At 49.9% G+C, this 17,604-nt stretch overlaps 1 protein-coding gene across 1 annotated transcript in view; it reads left to right on the plus strand.

Moving 5' to 3' along the window:
* The first annotated feature begins 4,117 nt into the window (after positions 1 to 4,117).
* Clmp (CXADR like membrane protein) overlaps positions 4,118 to 17,604 on the plus strand; it is a 106,967-nt gene continuing 93,480 nt past the window's right edge. The window contains exon 1 of the mRNA XM_059267664.1: positions 4,118 to 4,432. Within this exon, the coding sequence (XP_059123647.1) occupies positions 4,408 to 4,432 (25 nt within the window). The 5' untranslated portion in view covers positions 4,118 to 4,407. The remainder of the gene's footprint in view (positions 4,433 to 17,604) is intronic.

A 17,604-nucleotide genomic window follows, 5' to 3' on the forward strand; every position in this document is an offset into this window, starting at 1 on the left:
AAGGAGATCTTATGCCCCTATATAAGATATTGGAAGGTAATCCTGATTTGACCTCTCCCCGACAATTGACATTGGAAGCTCAAAATTCTATCCAAAAGATACAAGAAGCGTTAAAAACAGCTCAATTAAAGAGATTAGACTATACACAGTCATTCCAGTTAGTAATCCTCCCCACAAAGGTTGTCCCTCTAGGAGTGGTTTGGCAGAATGGACCTCTTTGGTGGCTGCATGGACAAGGATTGGGATCTAAAAATGTCCACTATTATCCCGATTTAGTGGCAAGGCAGGCGTTAAATGGTCTAAAGTGGTGCCTTGAGTTTTTCGGCGAGCCACCAGCAACATTGATAGTGCCCTACACCAAAGAACAAATTGAGATTTTAACAGGTGCGACCTCATGGTGGGCTATTCTTGTGGTTAGTTTTGCAGGATATATTGATAACCATTACCCTAAACATCCTCTGTTAACATTTGCCTCGGAGGATACTGTTTATTTTCCTCGAATCACATCTCAAAATCCCATCATGAATGCCCCTGTAATTTATACTGATGGCTCAAAGACCGGCAAGGGTGCCATGTCCATCGATGGTCAGACCTACAGTTTCCAGTTTCCTACCACCTCCCCTCAGGTAGCAGAATGTCTTATTATACAAAAGGTTTTTGAGAAATATCCTAATATTTCTTTTAATTTGGTCTCTGATTCCCTATATGTTGTCAATTTACTTAAAAATTTGGAAATTGCTGCCTATATACAACCTTCTAGTATGGTGGCGCCGGTATTAAGACAGATTCAAGCCTTGATGTTACTTCGCTCTCAACCTTTTTATGTGACTCATATTCGAGCACATAGCGGGCTTCCAGGGCCAATGTCAGCCGGGAATACGTTGGCAGATGAGGCCACCCGCATAGCCATAGCTGCTTGGATTATGAGTACACCTTGTGAACAGGCACAAAAGTTCCATGATAATTTTCATGTATCTGCTAACACCTTGCGCCTGAAGTTCAATATCTCCAGGGAACAAGCTCGTAATATTGTCAAAAAATGCCAACAATGTGTTGCCTTTCACCATCCACCGCATATAGGAGTTCTCCCCAAAGGGCTGAAACCCCTAGCCTCGTGGCAAATGGATGTTACCCACATCTCAGAGTTTGGGAAACAAAAATATGTTCACGTTTCAGTGGATACCTTTTCTGGCATTATTTTTGCCACTGCCATGACTGGTGAAACGACACGCCATGTCATTGCCCATTGTCTAGCTGCATGGGCCAGCTGGGGTAAGCCTTTGTTCTTGAGAACGGATAATGGTCCGGCTTACACTTCTTCCTCATTCCATTCCTTTTGTGCAACAATGGATGTTCAACACTCCACTGGCCTCCCTTATAATCCACAGGGACAAGGCATAGTGGAACGTGCAAATCGTACTATTAAAGAACTGCTTCAAAAACAAAAAGGGGGAATAGGGCGCACCCCTGGCGAGCGCCTCTCCTTGGCTCTTTTCACTCTTAATTTTTTAACTTTGGATGAAGCATCTAAGACCTCTGCTGATCGCCATGTGGGCGTAACACCAGTCCTTCGGGAGATGGTGTTATGGAAGGATGTGCTAACAAATAAATGGATGGGCCCTGACCCCGTATTACGTAGGTCAAGGGGATCTCTTTGTGTTTTCCCACAGAATGCAAGAGACCCGATTTGGGTGCCGACAAGACTAACACGAGGGGTACAACAACATGAGGAAGATGGAGAAGATGATGCTGACCTTCCTGAGAATTTGAAATGTTACAATTGAATTTCACCGCCTCTATTGCTGCCCTAAATCAGACGCGTGCTCATTTGACCACCTTGGGAGAATTTACTGATTTTTTGGTCACAGCTGCATCTTATGTGAAGGAATGGGCTGGGGTGTGGGCGATGGGAACAGTGGGCTTGATTGGTCTAGTCATACTGGGTTGGATCCTCTGTAGGTTGATAAAGCGCAATCGTACAGAGCGTACACTTATGCTATGGCCGCCCTGGATGCTGGCGGTTCCCCAAGTATCTGGTTGGCCCAGCTGAGGGAACTGTAGGCTGTCCTTGCACTCGGAGGGCTCTGCCCATTGCACCCGATTAGGAAGCCTATGATACTGCTCCTGCACACGGAGAGCTATGCTCATTGCACCCGTTTTGAGAGTATCATTGTTCCTCCTACTCAGCACTCGCCCATCGAGCAGGAAGCTCATCATGAGGAGACTCCTAGCTCTGGGTTGCCAAAAACAAAAAGGGGGAACTGCAGCAGTCCGCTGGCTCAAACGCCATTACAAGATGGCGCTGGTTTCCTGTTTATCCCGAATGCTAACGTGTCGCTCTCCCGCCCGATAGTACTGACCAATCAGCTTACCGCCCAAGCTCCGCCCCCAGAACCTGCATATAAGCCAGCTTGCCCCGGCGCCCGGGGCCCTCCTCCCGTACCAGCTCTCCCGAGAAGCCATAACCGAGCAGCGTTCAATAAAACCGTGATAGAGGAAGAATCTTGGAGTCGTGTCTTGCTTCCCCGCTGGTCGGGGCGCGCCGCACCTTTCCTTCTCCGGTCCTTTCTCACAGGAGGTTCAGTAGCAAGAGGGACTCCAGGCTTTTCTCCGTGTGCGCACCAGTCCCTCGCCCTCTGCCCACCTCCTGTGCAGTAATCCTGGGACAGGAAAGGGAGACTTGCTCAATGCAATCTCATTGGGAAGAGAGAGGGACAGAGACACGGTGGCACTCCGCCCCAATCCATCTTCTGTGTTCTGGAGCTGATACTTAAGCAGAGCCTGAGTTGTTCACATCTAAGCAGTTCCCATGGAGGTGTGGGCCTGCCCATCACTGAGTTTCTGTCTCTAGTCAGGTGGTCTAACAAACTGTAAATTCCTTTCCAGGAGAAAAGTTTTCTCTCTGGCTGTCCTAGACATTAGACTTTTTCTTCTCCCAACATGAAATTCCTGGGGGAATTCCAGCTTTGGGGATTCGTTGTTTTAGTAGCCTGACCACCAGTTTGCAGGATTCACGTGTCTATCATTTCTTTATCCCTGCAAGGCTGGTTACACCTAACTCAGGCTGGCTGGGAAACTCACTAAATAGCCCAGGGTGGATGTGAACTCTTGGCTATCCTCCTGCCTCAGCCTCCAAAGTGCTAGGATATAGGTCTGCATCACCACGCTGCTTCTTAAAGCGCCACCCTTTCCTTGAACCCCACATGCCCACTTCTCTGGGAGAGTGGCTGGTTCAGCCCTGTGCAGACTTAACAGCAAGTGACTGTAAATAGCAAAGACAGGGAGCAAACACAAAGGCCATTATGTGGCAGCGAAGGGTCCAAACAGGAAGGCCAGAAAAACTGTTTTAATGACCCACTATTGCACAAGCCCACTATTTACATGGTGACCCTGGTGACGTCACACCAACCTAACCAGACCTGGGAGGGACAGGAGAGGAGAAATGAGAGGCTGGGGAAACCTGAAGGGAGAGGATGGAAGGAGGAAACTGGGAGAAGCAAGAATGTGAACAAAACCTGGTGTGGTGGTGCGCTCAGAGGCAGATAGATCTTTCTTAGCCTTGTGAGTTCGAGGCCAGCCTGGTCTACATAGATAGACTTCCAAGCCAACAAAGAGCTATATAGCCTTGTCTCCCCCCCTCCCGCCCCGCCCCCCGCCCAAAATGTAAATGTGTGTGTGTGTGTGTGTGTGTGTGTGAGAGAGAGAGAGAGAGAGAGAGAGAGAGAGAGAGAGAGAGAGAGAGAGAGAGAGAGAGAGCATAGAGCATTGTGAGGGAGAAAAATATACAAAAGAGTAGAGAGATCTAGGAGAGAAAAGACAGAATTGAGAAGGCCGCATCCACCGGCTCTTAGCCGAACTGCTGCAGCTTCTCTCCTGTACCGCATCAATTGGCACCGAGCGCCCCCCTCGATCACCCCGGGCCGCGGCCCTCCCTCCCGGGTGGGAGGTAAAGCAGCCCCAGCAGCTAACCCCAAACGCAGAGAAGGAGGGCGGGAGCGAAGGGAAGGGAGGGCGAGGGGAGGGATGGAGGGAGGGGCTGCGGTAGGAGGCAGCCGTGTGGTTCCAGCTCAATTTTTTTTTTCTCTTTCTCCAGTCGGTTTTCTTTCCAAACAGGGAAAAGTGTTCCACGAAGCGGTAGCGCCTTGCCGCCTCGCCTTCTCCTCCCTGACCCTGGGCCCGGCCCCCGTCCCGGCGCCAGCTGGTGGAGCCAGGGCTAGAAGCCCTCGGTGCCCCGGGAGCGCAGAGCGCAAGGGACCCGGGCGCGGGGCCGGCGCCCGCACATGGCTGCAGCCCCCCGCGCGCACCCCGAGGCGCCGCGCCCTGCTAGCAGAAGGTCCGTCGGCTGCGCTCGGTCTCCCTGCAGCCGGGCAGCGCTGAGCCGGGAAGCGCCCGTGTCCGGGGATCGGGATGTCCCTCTTCTTCCTCTGGCTAGGTGAGTGCCTTGGGGAGGGCGGGAGTTTGGATGGCCCCGGGCAAACGCCACCCTGCGTTTGGGTGGAGACCCGCCTTTCAGCACCGTGGTCCCTGCAGTCCCGGAGTGCCGCAACCACTCGGTCCCTGCCTCCGCGCCACCGAGGGGCGCATCTGGCAGCGGAGGACCGCCCAGTCGGCCATCGAAATGTCTCACACATCTGGGCCCTCCAGCCAGCTACGGGGTGGGGGCGTTTCCTGGTGGAGTTTGGCGGAGAACCGTTTGGTGTGGAGGGTACTTTTCAGCGCGTGGTTTGGTTTCAGGAGTACCAGGGGAAAGTGGAGAGCTGGGGAGGAAAGGCTCATCCAGGGTTTTCTGTGCCAGGTTTTGAGGGTGGGGGGAGCTTTTTGTTTCAAACAGGCGCCTCTGAGCGCTCAGATTAGAAACAGATGTGTTGAAGGGGAAGAGGGAAGGAGAGGGAGGAGAGAAGGAAGGAGAAAAGGGTAAAGAGGGAAACAGGGCAGGGTGCAAGAAGCACCAAGAAGCCAGGTGGCCCCAGGAGATGCAGGCTGAATGCGACCCCGGGAAAGAGAGAAAGGAAAAGCCAGAGAAGCAGAGAAAACGGAGGACAGGAATGTGAAGTCGAGCCTGGGCGAAGGGAGCCTGGAGTCCTTGAAACCGATGCAGCAAAGGAGGCGACCTAGGGAAAGAGCAGACTCTGCCCCCTCCTGAACCTGGCTCGGGGCAGAAAGAGCCTGGCTGGGTGGTCTTTACTTAGGCGGTGGCTACCAGGCGGGTCTCCTGAGGCGGGTCTTCTGAGGCAGGGATGCCCTAAGTCACAGGCTGGCATGCCTGGGCTGGACTCAGGCAGCTTTGGGGGCCAGGGCACAGAAGGGACGTGTGGAAAGAGCTGGAGGGGGTCTGTGAGCCAGTGAGGGACCAGGCCGGGAAGACAGCAGGACAAGTGACTGAAGTCCAGGCGTGTGTCAGGAAGCGAAGATCTTGTCCACCTGGAGTTCAAACCCAAAGTTAGCAGGAGTTCAGAAATCCGAAGAGTAGGCCAGGTGTGCCGGACCCCAGGGTGGAGGGGAACTAACAGGGGGCATGAACTGACTAGCCAGGTGACCCTGGGCAGCTTACTACATAGAGCTTTGTTTCCGTAGCTCTCCCCCAAGAAAACGAGATGGTTTTTTAGGGTGTTTCCAAGCTCCAGGGCCAGTATCTCCGGGAGCTGGACGGAGGCTGGAGCCCAGAAGAGCCAGCAGAGGTGAGGGAGATCTAGGGAGCCACCTGGCATGGTGAGCAGAGCTTACCGCATTCTCTGAAAACTTACACACTGGTTGGCATGCCTGTGTACCGCCCCCAGGCTGGGCGGGCTAAGGTATAGGCAGAGGAGAGCTGAGGCCCGAGGAGGAGAGGGGAGGGGCTCTTCTCTAAGCTCTCTGAGATATTGGCCAATTGTTGCAGCACAGCTGGCATAGCTAGATGGCACCTTTGTCAGCCTTTCAGAGTCACACCTCTAAGCTACCAACCCTCAGAGGTGCAACAGAGTCAAACTCAGTGTTGCCTTATGAGAGCCAACTTACCGTTCGAGTCCTTTACATCCTGAGCACTTTACTGTGGGTGATTTTTGTTAATGCCTCTGTTCTCCACGCCAGCCCTACTGGATACCCGATAGGCCTAAACTCATATTGCAGACGAAATCAAGGTGTACGGAGGTCCGGTTAACTCCATCAGAGCCACAAGCTCATAATGAGCAGAGGTGGGATTTGAAGGCAGGCTGTGCGTGGTGTGTGCCACGCAAAGCGAAGAGGGACGTGGTTCAAGTGGCTGGAGGCAGCTGAGGAAGGAGGGTCCGACCGAGACAGAGATCCGAGGATGTGACGACCTATTTACTGTTTCTTCTTTATTTGCTTTTGAATCTTACTTTAGATTACTTATTATGTGTGTATGAGTGTTTTGCCTGCATGTGTACGTGTGTACCAGGTATATACCTGGTGCCCAGGGAGGTCAGAAGAGGGCATCGGATCCCCTGGAGCTGGAGTTATGTGAGCTGCCACATGGGTGCTGGGAACCCAGCCCAGACCTCTGCAAGAGCAACAAGTGCTCTCAGCCTCTGGGCCATTCCTCCGGTCTTTGTTTCGTCTTTGTTGAGCTCTTACTTTAGCAAGGAAAATAAGCTGCTGAGCTGATTCCCCACTGGACTTCTTTCTTGAGTTCGTCTTGCACAGTAAAGGCCAGGGAGAAGAGAAAGGAGGAAGACTGACTTGGAATTCTCACAACCGAATCTTCTTCATACCTGCTCTTTGCCTCATCTGGCTATTAGCAAATTCAGACTCAGGATGTCCTGGATCTAAGTTGCTTAAACTCTTCAGGTCAGAGACAGGCATCAAAAGGGAGCAATTTGAAGGGAACCCCTCTCCAAATGACCTCAGGGGCACAGAAGGAAAGCAGTTGCGCTGGGTGGATCCGCTCCGCTTTGCAAAATGGCTTTGAGCCTGGGGATGTGGAGGACTCTTCACCAAAGCCAAAATTAAAATCCAGACTTGCCTGGAAAAAAAAACAAAAAAACACCTCTCTTATTCTACTGGTTCTTTAAAGGGGGGGGGGGGTCATGCTGTTTCCTCTCATGGGTGGCTGCATTAGAATCTCTTTTGTAGAAAATGCACAGAAAAGCAGGAGAGCTGGGCGGGATGGGAGACTTTAATAGTCTGAGCAAGGGTAGGCCAGTTGAATTCTTGCTTTCTTTGAACCCGCTAGTGAGTGAGGCCAGGTACCCCACCTCTTCGATGTGAACATACAAATAGGCAGTGATCTCTAAGGAGCGGAGAAGAGGGGCCCTGGCCCCTCCGATACCATTCCAAGCCATCTCTTGCTATTCAAGTCTGGTTTGTTTTGGTTTTTCCCCCTTAATGTGTCGCCTGGCTTTCTTGTAATAGTGGTCATGTTTGGATCCCACGTGATCCACACTTCCCATCCTACACTCTGCTGTCTTGTCGGGTAGCCAATAGGAAGCAAAGAGTTTGGATCGGGAAGTGGCGAGCTCTCTGGGTTCTGGCTCCATCCCTCTTATGTGTAAAAAGAGGGTGGGGTGGAGGGTCTCTAATTCAGTTTTTTTTCTATGATTCTCTGACCTTTTGTTGCCTCCTAAGTCTTTAGTAGTTCTCATTCATTTTTCTTCTTTGTCATTTTAAAAACTTAACTTTTAGGTTAGCATGTAAAAATGTAAAGGAGCCATTGTGGTTGCATGCTTGTTCTCTCTCTCTCTCTCTCTCTCTCTCTCTCTCTCTCTCTCTCTCTCTCTGTGTGTGTGTGTGTGTGTGTGTGTGTGTGTGTGCGTGCGCGCACACGCACTGCTGGGAATGGAACCTAGAGTGTGCTAGGCAGGCTCTCTTCCTACTGAGCTACATCCTTAGCCCAGTGCCCAGTGCTTTTAATGCTGAGTACAAACACTTCATTCAGAGAGGACAGGGGAGGAGCTGGGTTCTCCAGCAAGGAACTTGAGGAAGGCTCACATGCATGTAAGCCTTCATGGGTGTGTAGTGCAATGACAGATCTGAGCGGGACCACATGTCTTTCCCTCATCTTCCTGCATCAGTGGTGATGGTCACAATAGCATTATGATCCCAGTGGACTCATGTCTTGTCCTAACTTATTTACGTCTTATGCTCAGCTGTGCATCACATGGATGGATGGATTCCATCAAAGTGCCTAATGATGGTGGACTATTGGACAGATGTCTTAAAACATAGACACAATTGTCACAGCTGGGGGGGGGGGTCTAAGCTACTACCCAAATCCCTGATTCTTAAAAGTTTGAACTCAGGCTGGGTAGTGGTGGTGCACACCTTTAATCCCAGCACTTGGGAGGAAGAGGCAGGCAGACCTCTTTGAGTTCGAGGCCAGCCTGGTCTACAGAGGGAGATCCAGGATAGGCTCCAAAGCTACACAAAGAAACCCTGTCTCAAAAAAAAATGAAAACAAAGTTTGAACTCAGACCCCTCAGAGAATCTAAGAAAACCATTTCTTAGAGCAGCAGTTCTCAATCTGTGGGTCATGACCCCTTTGTATCCCACATATCAGATATTTACATTACGAATCATAACAGTAGCCAAATTACAGTTACATAGTAGAAACAAAAATAATTTTATGGTTGGGGGTCACCACAACATGAGGACCTGTATTAAAGGGTTGCATCATTAGGAAGGTTGAGAACCACTGTCTTAGAGGAAGATACATTACATACATCAGATTTTCCAATGATCTCCAGGGGTTCGTTGACTTCCGGGTAGCCTTCCTTGGAATCCAAATTCATCCTTTATCTAAATCTACCTGGTCTTTTATGACGAAGTTCAGAGAGAGTTGGCTAAGGTTACCCAGCTAGCTTAGTAGAAGAGGCAGCACCAGCACCCAGACGCCATGATGTGTCCTGTCACACGTCTGCGAGGTAGAAAATGTCTTTCCTTCCCTTTCCTCTTGTGCTGTTAAGCTTCAAGATTGCAGTTGGCCTCCCAGTGTCTCCGTCAGATGAGCTAAATGCTGAGTAATTGGCATGGCTTTTCGGGTTGAGAAATTGCTTGAAAAATAGGGCAGATGTCGAAACATTTCAATTTAGCCGTCATAACTGGAATCTTGGAAACTTTAAGTGTCGTGTTTGATGTGTTCAGAAAAGGAAGAATTCATGTCCGAAGTTCCAAACATGTGGTTGTATGCACACAAGGAACAGGAAGGGATGTCAGTGGCTCCCATTCCTTCTTAAGTTCGCTGTGTTATTCCAGGCTTGTTTTACACACACACACACACACACACACACACACACACACACACACACACACACACATCTATCAGTTTCCTCCTCACATTCCTCTAAAACAAAAACCTTAGACTCAGCTCATCCCTGGGTTTTCATGCAGGACTATCCCCTACTGTTCTCTGAGGTTTTTAATTCTGGAAAGGATGTGGCTTTACCACCACACTTGCTTGGCTTTTTGTTTTGTTCTCAGGTACTGCCCTTGTGTAGCAATTGGTGGCCGTGATTATATGCCTTTAAGAGTCAATTAAGTACCAGGGACAAAGCAGTCCGAGACATTCACCCCACAATTGCCCGAAGTTCTGTGAGCCAGGGAATGTCTTTCAAGGTCAGAGTGGTGACCAGATCCTTGTGCCTGGGGACTTCACAACCCAAATACTTACCAAAAGGACTTCATCCTAAGCAAAGTTACCTACAAACAACCCAAGGAAGGAGCGTCCAGGAAAGACCAGTTTTGAGGGTTTATTGTACGAAACTACTTATAAGCATTAAACCCCTCAACTTAAAAAACAACAGCATTTGTGTGTGTGTGTGTGTGTGTGTGTGTGTGTGTGTGTGTGTGTGTGAGAGAGAGAGAGAGAGAGAGAGAGAGAGAGAGAGAATGTGGGCTACCATGGTGACATGCGGGACTCACAGGACAGCCCACAGGAGTTGGTTTGCTCCATCTACCGTATAGGTTCCAGGGGTTGAACTCAGGGCATCAGGCTTGGCTTGGTGGCAAGTTCTTTTACCCCACGCTGTCTTGTTCACTCCTTTCCCACCCCCACTTTTTTTTTTTCTTTATCCTTGGTTTACACATAATAAAGTGTAAATAAAGCTCTGCCCGGAAGGTGTAGAGCGCAATGGGTTCCTTGCCTAGATTAGAATTAGTGTTTGTGTTTGCAAATGTAATACTCTATTATTAGTCTACTTGTGCTACAATTGGGAGAGGATTCCATAAGTCATAATACTAGTTGGAATTCCAAATTTTTGGGGTGGTTGTTTTTTTGAGACAAGGTCTTACTCTGTAGCCCAGTCTGGCCTCAAACTTACAACCATCCTGCAGGAGCCTCTTGGGTGCTGGGTTACAGGTGTGAGCCACCACCCTTGGCTCAATTCCCAACATCTGGACAAGGCTTGGGAGTTTCTGACACGTTGGGAAGAAGAGGGCAGTGGCAGTTGGTGGGTGGGTTCAGGGAAAGAGCTGATGTGAAGTTATTCTTCTGGAATGAACTCAATAGATGTCTCCCAGCCACAAGAGCCAACACTGGACCCCGAGGTGGGAAGTGGACAGAATGCACTGGGTCAGAGACAAGATGACGTGACTTAAAGGTGAAAGGGGTCTCCCCTTCAAACTCAGAGAGGAGAAGCTCCACTGGAGAAATAGCTTAACCTGAGAGAGAGAGAGAGAGAGAGAGAGAGAGAGAGAGAGAGAGAGCGCACGCGGTCAGTGATGAGCGGAGGCCCAGAGGAGAGCTTCGGAGAAATGCCCCCATCAGCCCCTGACAGGAGGCTTCATACCACATGATTTAGTCTGGGGTACCCTACAGGACAAGGAGCACAGAGGAGCCAGGTACAGGCAGGACCATAAATGAAGGGTTGCTAAATCCTCCAGCAGCCCCTGGTTTCTCTGTCCCAAAGAGAGCTGCAGGGGGAAGTGGCCTGATTTCTTCAAGCTATGGGGTCTGGCCCCTCAAAGTGACCAGTATCTTAAAGGGACAGGTACAAGGGCTCATGCAAAGTCTGCTTTCATGCCATATGTCATCCTCTTGTTGTTCATTGGTAGTAAATGTCTGATGCCTGTATTTTACAATAAATAAACCAAGGCTCTGAGAAGTCAAAATGAACTTGCATGAATACCCCTAGGAAACAGATGAACAGAGACACGAACCCGGGACTGGAGATTCCCAAGGCGGTGAGCTTCCCTTTTACCAGGAGACACAGGGCGATTCTACAAGGCTTAGCACTACCAAATGAGAGGGTCTAGATGGTGGGCCGTTTATCACCCACCCCTTTCCCTGCCCTGTTCAAATGGTTTGTTTGGATTACCAACTATTGTTTATAAGTGAGTTGCTGTACACATCCCGTGTGCATCCCATTGCAGCCTCCTCCTAATTCCTTGGAGGATTCTCGGTGAGGTGGTGTGCTCCGCTTTCGGGTCAGGCACAGGAGCCTCCTGTATTAACACAAGATCCTGTGGCTATAGGTGTGAAGGTTTGGGAATTGTACGACCTGCTTGTGTAGTGCACTTTCTAGTTAAATCCTGCTTTTAGCAGTTCTGACTTTCTTGTCTCCTAAAGAAAGAATGCAGACCCTTAACTCCCTTCCAGAAAGAAAGAACGAAAGAAAAAAAAAGGTTTGGTTCTCTGAACTCTAACTGTCTGGATTCTGAAAACATAAAAGTTTATTTCCTTTGGCACCCTACAGACCAAAATGGGGACGGATGATGAAATGAACCTTTATTTTGTGAGTGGCAGACGGTTGGATCAGTCTGTGTAGCCCCAGCCAACGTCTGGCTGTGATAAGGCTGAAAACTGCTTTGTCTCAGGAGAAGCCAGGAAAGAAAGCTTTCCTTTGGGCCCCTCCTGGGAGGAGAAAATGGAACTGTTCTCCTCAGAATAGTTCTTCCGTTCCTGGAGGCTTTTCTGAAAGGATGGCAAAGCGGTCTGAAGAGGTCGGGTCAGGAAAGCTAACTGAAGGGAAGAAAGAGGATGAGGATGGAAGGTGGAGGAGGAAGGGGAGGAGGGGAGGAGGGAGCTTAGAAACAGCAGAGTGAACAGCTAAACTGACCTGATGTCAGCAGAGGGCCTCTCTGAACACTGTCCTCAAGGATGGGGACAGCAGCCCATCAGTTTCCTTTTGGCATCTTTGATACTCACGTCCATCAAAGGGCCTTCTTTATTCATATCCTCTCCTTCACAAACAATTGCAGAATTGAGTACCATCCCTGAGCTGGGCTCTGAGATTCCTATAATATAGAAGGCCAGTTTCTACCACCTAAGCACTGAGCAGTGGGGGAGACATTCAGAAACACATAGAAGAGAGTGAGCATAGGGATTGTGAGGGGGCCCCTAGGAGTTCTGAGAAGTCATCTAATTGTGTCTGTGTGGGAGGCAGGGTCTCCTCTTGTACCTTCAGGGACCCGATGATCTCCAGTCTCCCACTACACTTCCACATTGTCAAGGTTGGTGCTAAAAAGGCAGCTGGCAGGCTGGTAGGGTGACCCATCAACATCAGAAAGGCTGGATTAATCAGTGTGTGTCCTTGGCATCCTGCCAGGTGCTTCCTGGAGGGATTGAATTTCCCAGCATCCTCTGTGTCCTTGCCTACTGAAACGTATGGTGTCATTCCTCATCCCAACCTGCCACCTCCATTGCCTCATCCCTCACGGGATGTTAAATAAAGAAAGATGAAGAAGAAAGGTATCAGTAAACTGGACTGTGTCCATTGAGATTGGTGGACTCCTCATCTGGGTTCACAGGTAATTTCCTCTACATGGAAAACAAACAGGATTAAGCCAAGAAGGAATTTTCTGTTCTCAAACTTATCCATTGTACAAAACAGAGCTTCAGCCACTGGCATATTCTGATTTCTCTTCTGGGTGATGGAAGGGAGCAGGAAAAGAAATCAAATCCCTAAGAGGGAAATTGTTTTGTGACTTCATTGTTTAAATTTAGGCTTGGGTTTGAGGGGGATCGACCAGACTTGGAGCCGTGTGCCTTCTAACCCATCTCCTGTCGCTTCTCATTACTTCCAATGACAATTCCAATTATTTGCAATCACTCTTCAAGGGAAAAGCAGAGGGAAGGCACATAAAGCTTCCACGTGGACCAGCCACGGAACAACTGCTGTGAGAGCCGGACCCTTGGGGTCCCAGATCCTCGCTTGATGCTGGCCTGGGGCACTTCATAATTGTACGACTTTGAGCAAATTACTTCACCTCCCTAACCTCAGTTTTCTCGGCAGACATTGCATGGAGTGACAATGTCATAGCATTTTGAGCGTGCGTGTGTGTGTGTGTGTGTGTGTGTGTGTGTGTGTGTGTGTGTAAAAATTAAACGAAGTAATGCATTTCGAGTTTTAGCTCCCTGCCTGCTGCATAATCAGCAGTTAATGAATGTCTGTTGTCATTTTCATGACCGTCTTTGCTCAAGGAGTGTCAGCCCATGCGATATTTGGTAGGTGGCCTGCTTGAAGTCAGTTGACACCAGGCCATTAGAGCCAGCCTATAGCGGCCACTGCTGTTCCCTTATCCCACTGGCAAGTCCCTTAGTGTCCTTTAGGGGATATCGTCCTGCTCTAGGACCTCACAAGGCTCATAGACCCATCTGTGCCCCATCTGTCTGCTGTTTCTCCGGGAGAATAATTTTGTGTGTTACGTAGCTGTGGTCAAGATGGCCCTTCCTTGGCCGCTTAGCTTCCTGCCTGCAGGTCTCTGAAGCAGTAGCATGCATGGCCTATAAATCTTCTTTTCCCATAAGCTCTACTGCGTGCTCCATAGTGCCTGTCTGTGTGGACTGGCCCAGCTACTAGTTGGTTCCTTTCTGATTTCGGCATCAGGTAATGCTTTATTGAGAAACTGCTGTCACTAGCCACGGTGTTAGGGATGCACGCATGTAGTAACTGTGTAACAACCTCTGAGGTGGTTATTCTTTGCAGTTGGAAAGCGAGACGTGCAGGTTACATTTGCAGGTTACACTGGACTGTTGCTTGAGTACACGTGGTGGTAGTGTGCTTTCTGCTTCCGTGTTGACTCGGAAGGACAAGAGCAAAGAGGCTGGGAAGATGGCTCAGGAGGGGAAGCTTGGTGTGGACTCCCAGCACCCATGCCAAAGCCAGTGCGGCAGTGCAGCAGTGTGCGTCTCTAACTCCGGGGCTGGGAGGCAGAAGCAGGTGGAGCCTCAGGGCTCGCCAGCCAGCCCGCCCCAACAGTGAACTCGAGACTCACTGGTACACCACGTCTCAAAAAATAAGGTGGAAGGTGATAGAGAAAGACATCTGAGGTTGGTGCCTGGCCTTCACACACGTATGCATGTCTGCCTCCCACCACACGCAAACAATTCAAGAAAGAAAGAAAAGAATGAGGAGGCAGCTTGGGTAACGTGCTACATAAGGACGGGCAGTTCTGTCTCTGGTTAAACACCAGACATTGCACTTATACAAACAAGACGGCTACGCCATGACTTGGAGATATGCTCTTCGGATTATTGTTGTATCACCCACCATTGTCTGCATCCTTACACAGTGTACCACTGATGAGTACACAGTCCGGGGTCTGGCCTCACATACAGCCACAGTTTCTTTGTTGTCAGCTGGTCATGTACTCACCAAAATTAGACTCCAAAGAGCCCAACACTCAGACCCAAGACGTGTTGAATTATACTTCCTTTTTTAAGTTGCGGGGTGCAGGGGGGTGGGGGAGACAACGACAAGAAAACCGCAAGGTGAGAAGAAAAACCTGCTTTTTGCCACTGACCCAAACAGCAAGTGTGATGTTTTTTTTTTCTCTCCCTACAAAAGACAACTAGGCTGGTGTCCCAGATTCCCACAGGCCTACAGTTCCCACTCAGAACGCATTCTGGAGCCAGGCTGGTGGAGTCTGGGTTGTTCTCTGAGGCCTGGTCCCCATCTGCTTTCCTCTGGGGGAGTTCTATCTTCCATCCTGCAGCCAAGAGCCGGGAGCAGCAGGCTCTGCCCTGCCTCCCTCCGCTCTCCACAGAGAAGAGGCCAGAAACCAGGCCACCTTCTCTGCCCCACTGCTTCTCACACCCTGTTCCCAGAGCTCTGAAATTCCCCAGCCCCAAGGAATTCGAGTGACTGTCCCCTGAACACTGACATGGTAGCCTAATCATCTTCTTGTCCTTTTCTTCTTTCCAGGATCCAAATGACAGGCTCTTAGGTGTGTGTATGGGGGGGGGGGGGGGCAGCAGGCAAGGAGAGATGAAGTGGGGCTGGAGGTGGGGAGAGATCTGTGAAGGTCACATACCCTGTACTTATAATACTAGAGCAGCTCCATGCAGGGGACCCACTGCCTTGATGGCCTTCTAGCTTCTTCGCCACACACCAAGCTCCCTTTTGGCAAAGTCTTGCCGGACCCCTGAGCAGAGAGCTCTATACCCTAGAAACACCTTGTTCGTACCTTCTCAGTACCTTGAATCACATTATAGTGGCATGCAGGCTATTTCCTCTGTGATCATATGGGTCACTGGCTCATGTTAGATACTTGGAGATGAATGGAGCAGAAATAAAAAAAATACATTAATGAATGGAAAAAAAGAAGCTTAGGAAACTCAGATGTTTCCTCTCCCAAGCATCTCTTCACCATCAAAAAGGCCACGAAGAGGACACAGTAATGAAGGTGTTGAATAAAGATGGCAGAAACATCTGCAGGGAGCGGGGCTTTTCGGGCCAGCCTCACGGTCAAGACCCCACAGGCCTTGAAGTCTTCAGAGCATGCTGGACAGCGCTGACTCCAGGAGGGAATCGCTGGGGCTGTGCAGCACTGGGATGGAGAAGAGGGTAGGGCATCATAGTCCTCTGTCGCCACTCTTCTCCAGAGCCAGGAACAGTTCAGCTCTTCCAAGTGGTTTATTTCCATTTAATAACTTTCAGGGCATATGACTTCTCCTTCCAACAGTGTCTTTAGTGGGCAAGGCCAGCCCAAGAGTGTTGACTCGATCCTGTTTTGTTCCTTTGAAGTCCTGCGGGCCAAATAGCAGAAGGGTTAAACATAGGCTCCTAGCTGGTACCCTCGTACATAGCGCTTAGGGCCGTCTTCCTCCCTCTTTCTCATTGTGTGTGTGTGTGTGTGTGTGTGTGTGTGTTTGGGGGGGTGTGTCCTCCTGTTCATGCATATATGGAAGCCAGAGGTTGATGCTGGGATATCTCCCCATCGCTCTTGTTTTTGATGACAAGGTCTTCACTGAACCTGTTTGGGGTTAGACAGCCTCTTCACTCTACCTGTCTCCATCCCCCAGCACAGGGATTACAGATACCCATGCAGGGATTACAGACACCCATGCAGGGATTACAGACACCCATGCAGGGATTACAGATATCAGTGTAGGGATTACAGATACCCATGCAGGGATTACAGATATCAGTGCAGGGATTACAGACACCCATGCAGGGATTACAGATATCAGTGCAGGGATTACAGACACCCATGCAGGGATTACAGATATCAGTGTAGGGATTACAGATACCCGTGCAGGGATTACAGATACCCATGCAGGGATTACAGATGCCCATGCAGGCATTACAGATACCCATGCAGGGATTGCAGATACCCGTGGCAGCATCCAGCTTCCACCTGGGTGATGGAGCTCCACACTCAGAGCCTCATGCTTGCCCAGCAAGCCCTTTGCTCATTTAGCCCTCTCCCCAGCCTCTTCTTCCCCAATAACCCTCCTCACTTATCACTAACCCTACCAGGGTTTCACTGAGGCAGAGCAAGTAGAAGATACACAAGTCAGGCGGTGATCGCCAAAAGCTGGAGTGGGCTTTAAGAATGTGTACATTCCTTCGGTCACTCCTGTGATCCTTGAGACCGTGAGGCAGATAGTGTCAGCACCCATTTTGCAGAGAAGGATGAGTGAGGTCAGTTGTCGTCAACTGTCCTGATGCAATACACAGTGAGTAGTGGAATCAAAACAAGAAGCTAAATCTCCCAGCTCCCGGATCATTGTGTGTCAGCTGCTTCACAAGACCATGGGCAGCTGCTCCCGTCTTCCGATGTCTCCTCTCCACCCCAGCGCATCAAAGGGCCCTTCAGGGAGCTTCCTTCGAAAGGCAAGCTTCAGGCTTCCCCATGGCTTCCCACAGGCCTCCTGTTTAACGGGTAGAGTCACCAGCTTCTCCAGTCTGCTCAGGACTGTGCGAGTTCTCAGGAGGTAGGGTGTGGGATTTTCAGGGCTCCAACCTGGACGGCCTTGAGAAAGCCACTCGGAATGAGGGGGCCTCAAAATGCAGGACTGGTTCTCCAAGCAAACTTGATAGACACGAAGACCCACACACACGCCTCGCCTGCATCAAGAGCCTGCATTTTCACAAGTTTCCCATCAAGTTTAAAAAAGAAAAATGGCTGGGCGGTGGTGGCGCACGCCTTTAATCCCAGCACTCGGGAGGCAGAGGCAGGCAGATCTCTGTGAGTTCGAGGCCATCCTGAGCTACAGAGTGAGTTCCAGGAAAGGGTCCAAAGCTACACAGAGAATCCCTGTCTCAAAAAAAAAAAAAAAAAAAAAAGAGGGAAAATAAAAAGAAAGAAAAAAGACATCTAGAAGTTCAACAGCGCCTGTAATGAGCACTGAGGAACTGGAGGTTCACCTGGAGATTATATGAGCATTTCGGTGGACACAAAACCAAGATCACAGGACCACAAACAGAGGAAGGAAGGAGTCCCCCA

The sequence above is a fragment of the Peromyscus eremicus genome, chromosome 7 (assembly GCF_949786415.1).
Source record: "Peromyscus eremicus chromosome 7, PerEre_H2_v1, whole genome shotgun sequence".
Classification (NCBI taxonomy): Eukaryota; Metazoa; Chordata; class Mammalia; order Rodentia; family Cricetidae; genus Peromyscus; species Peromyscus eremicus.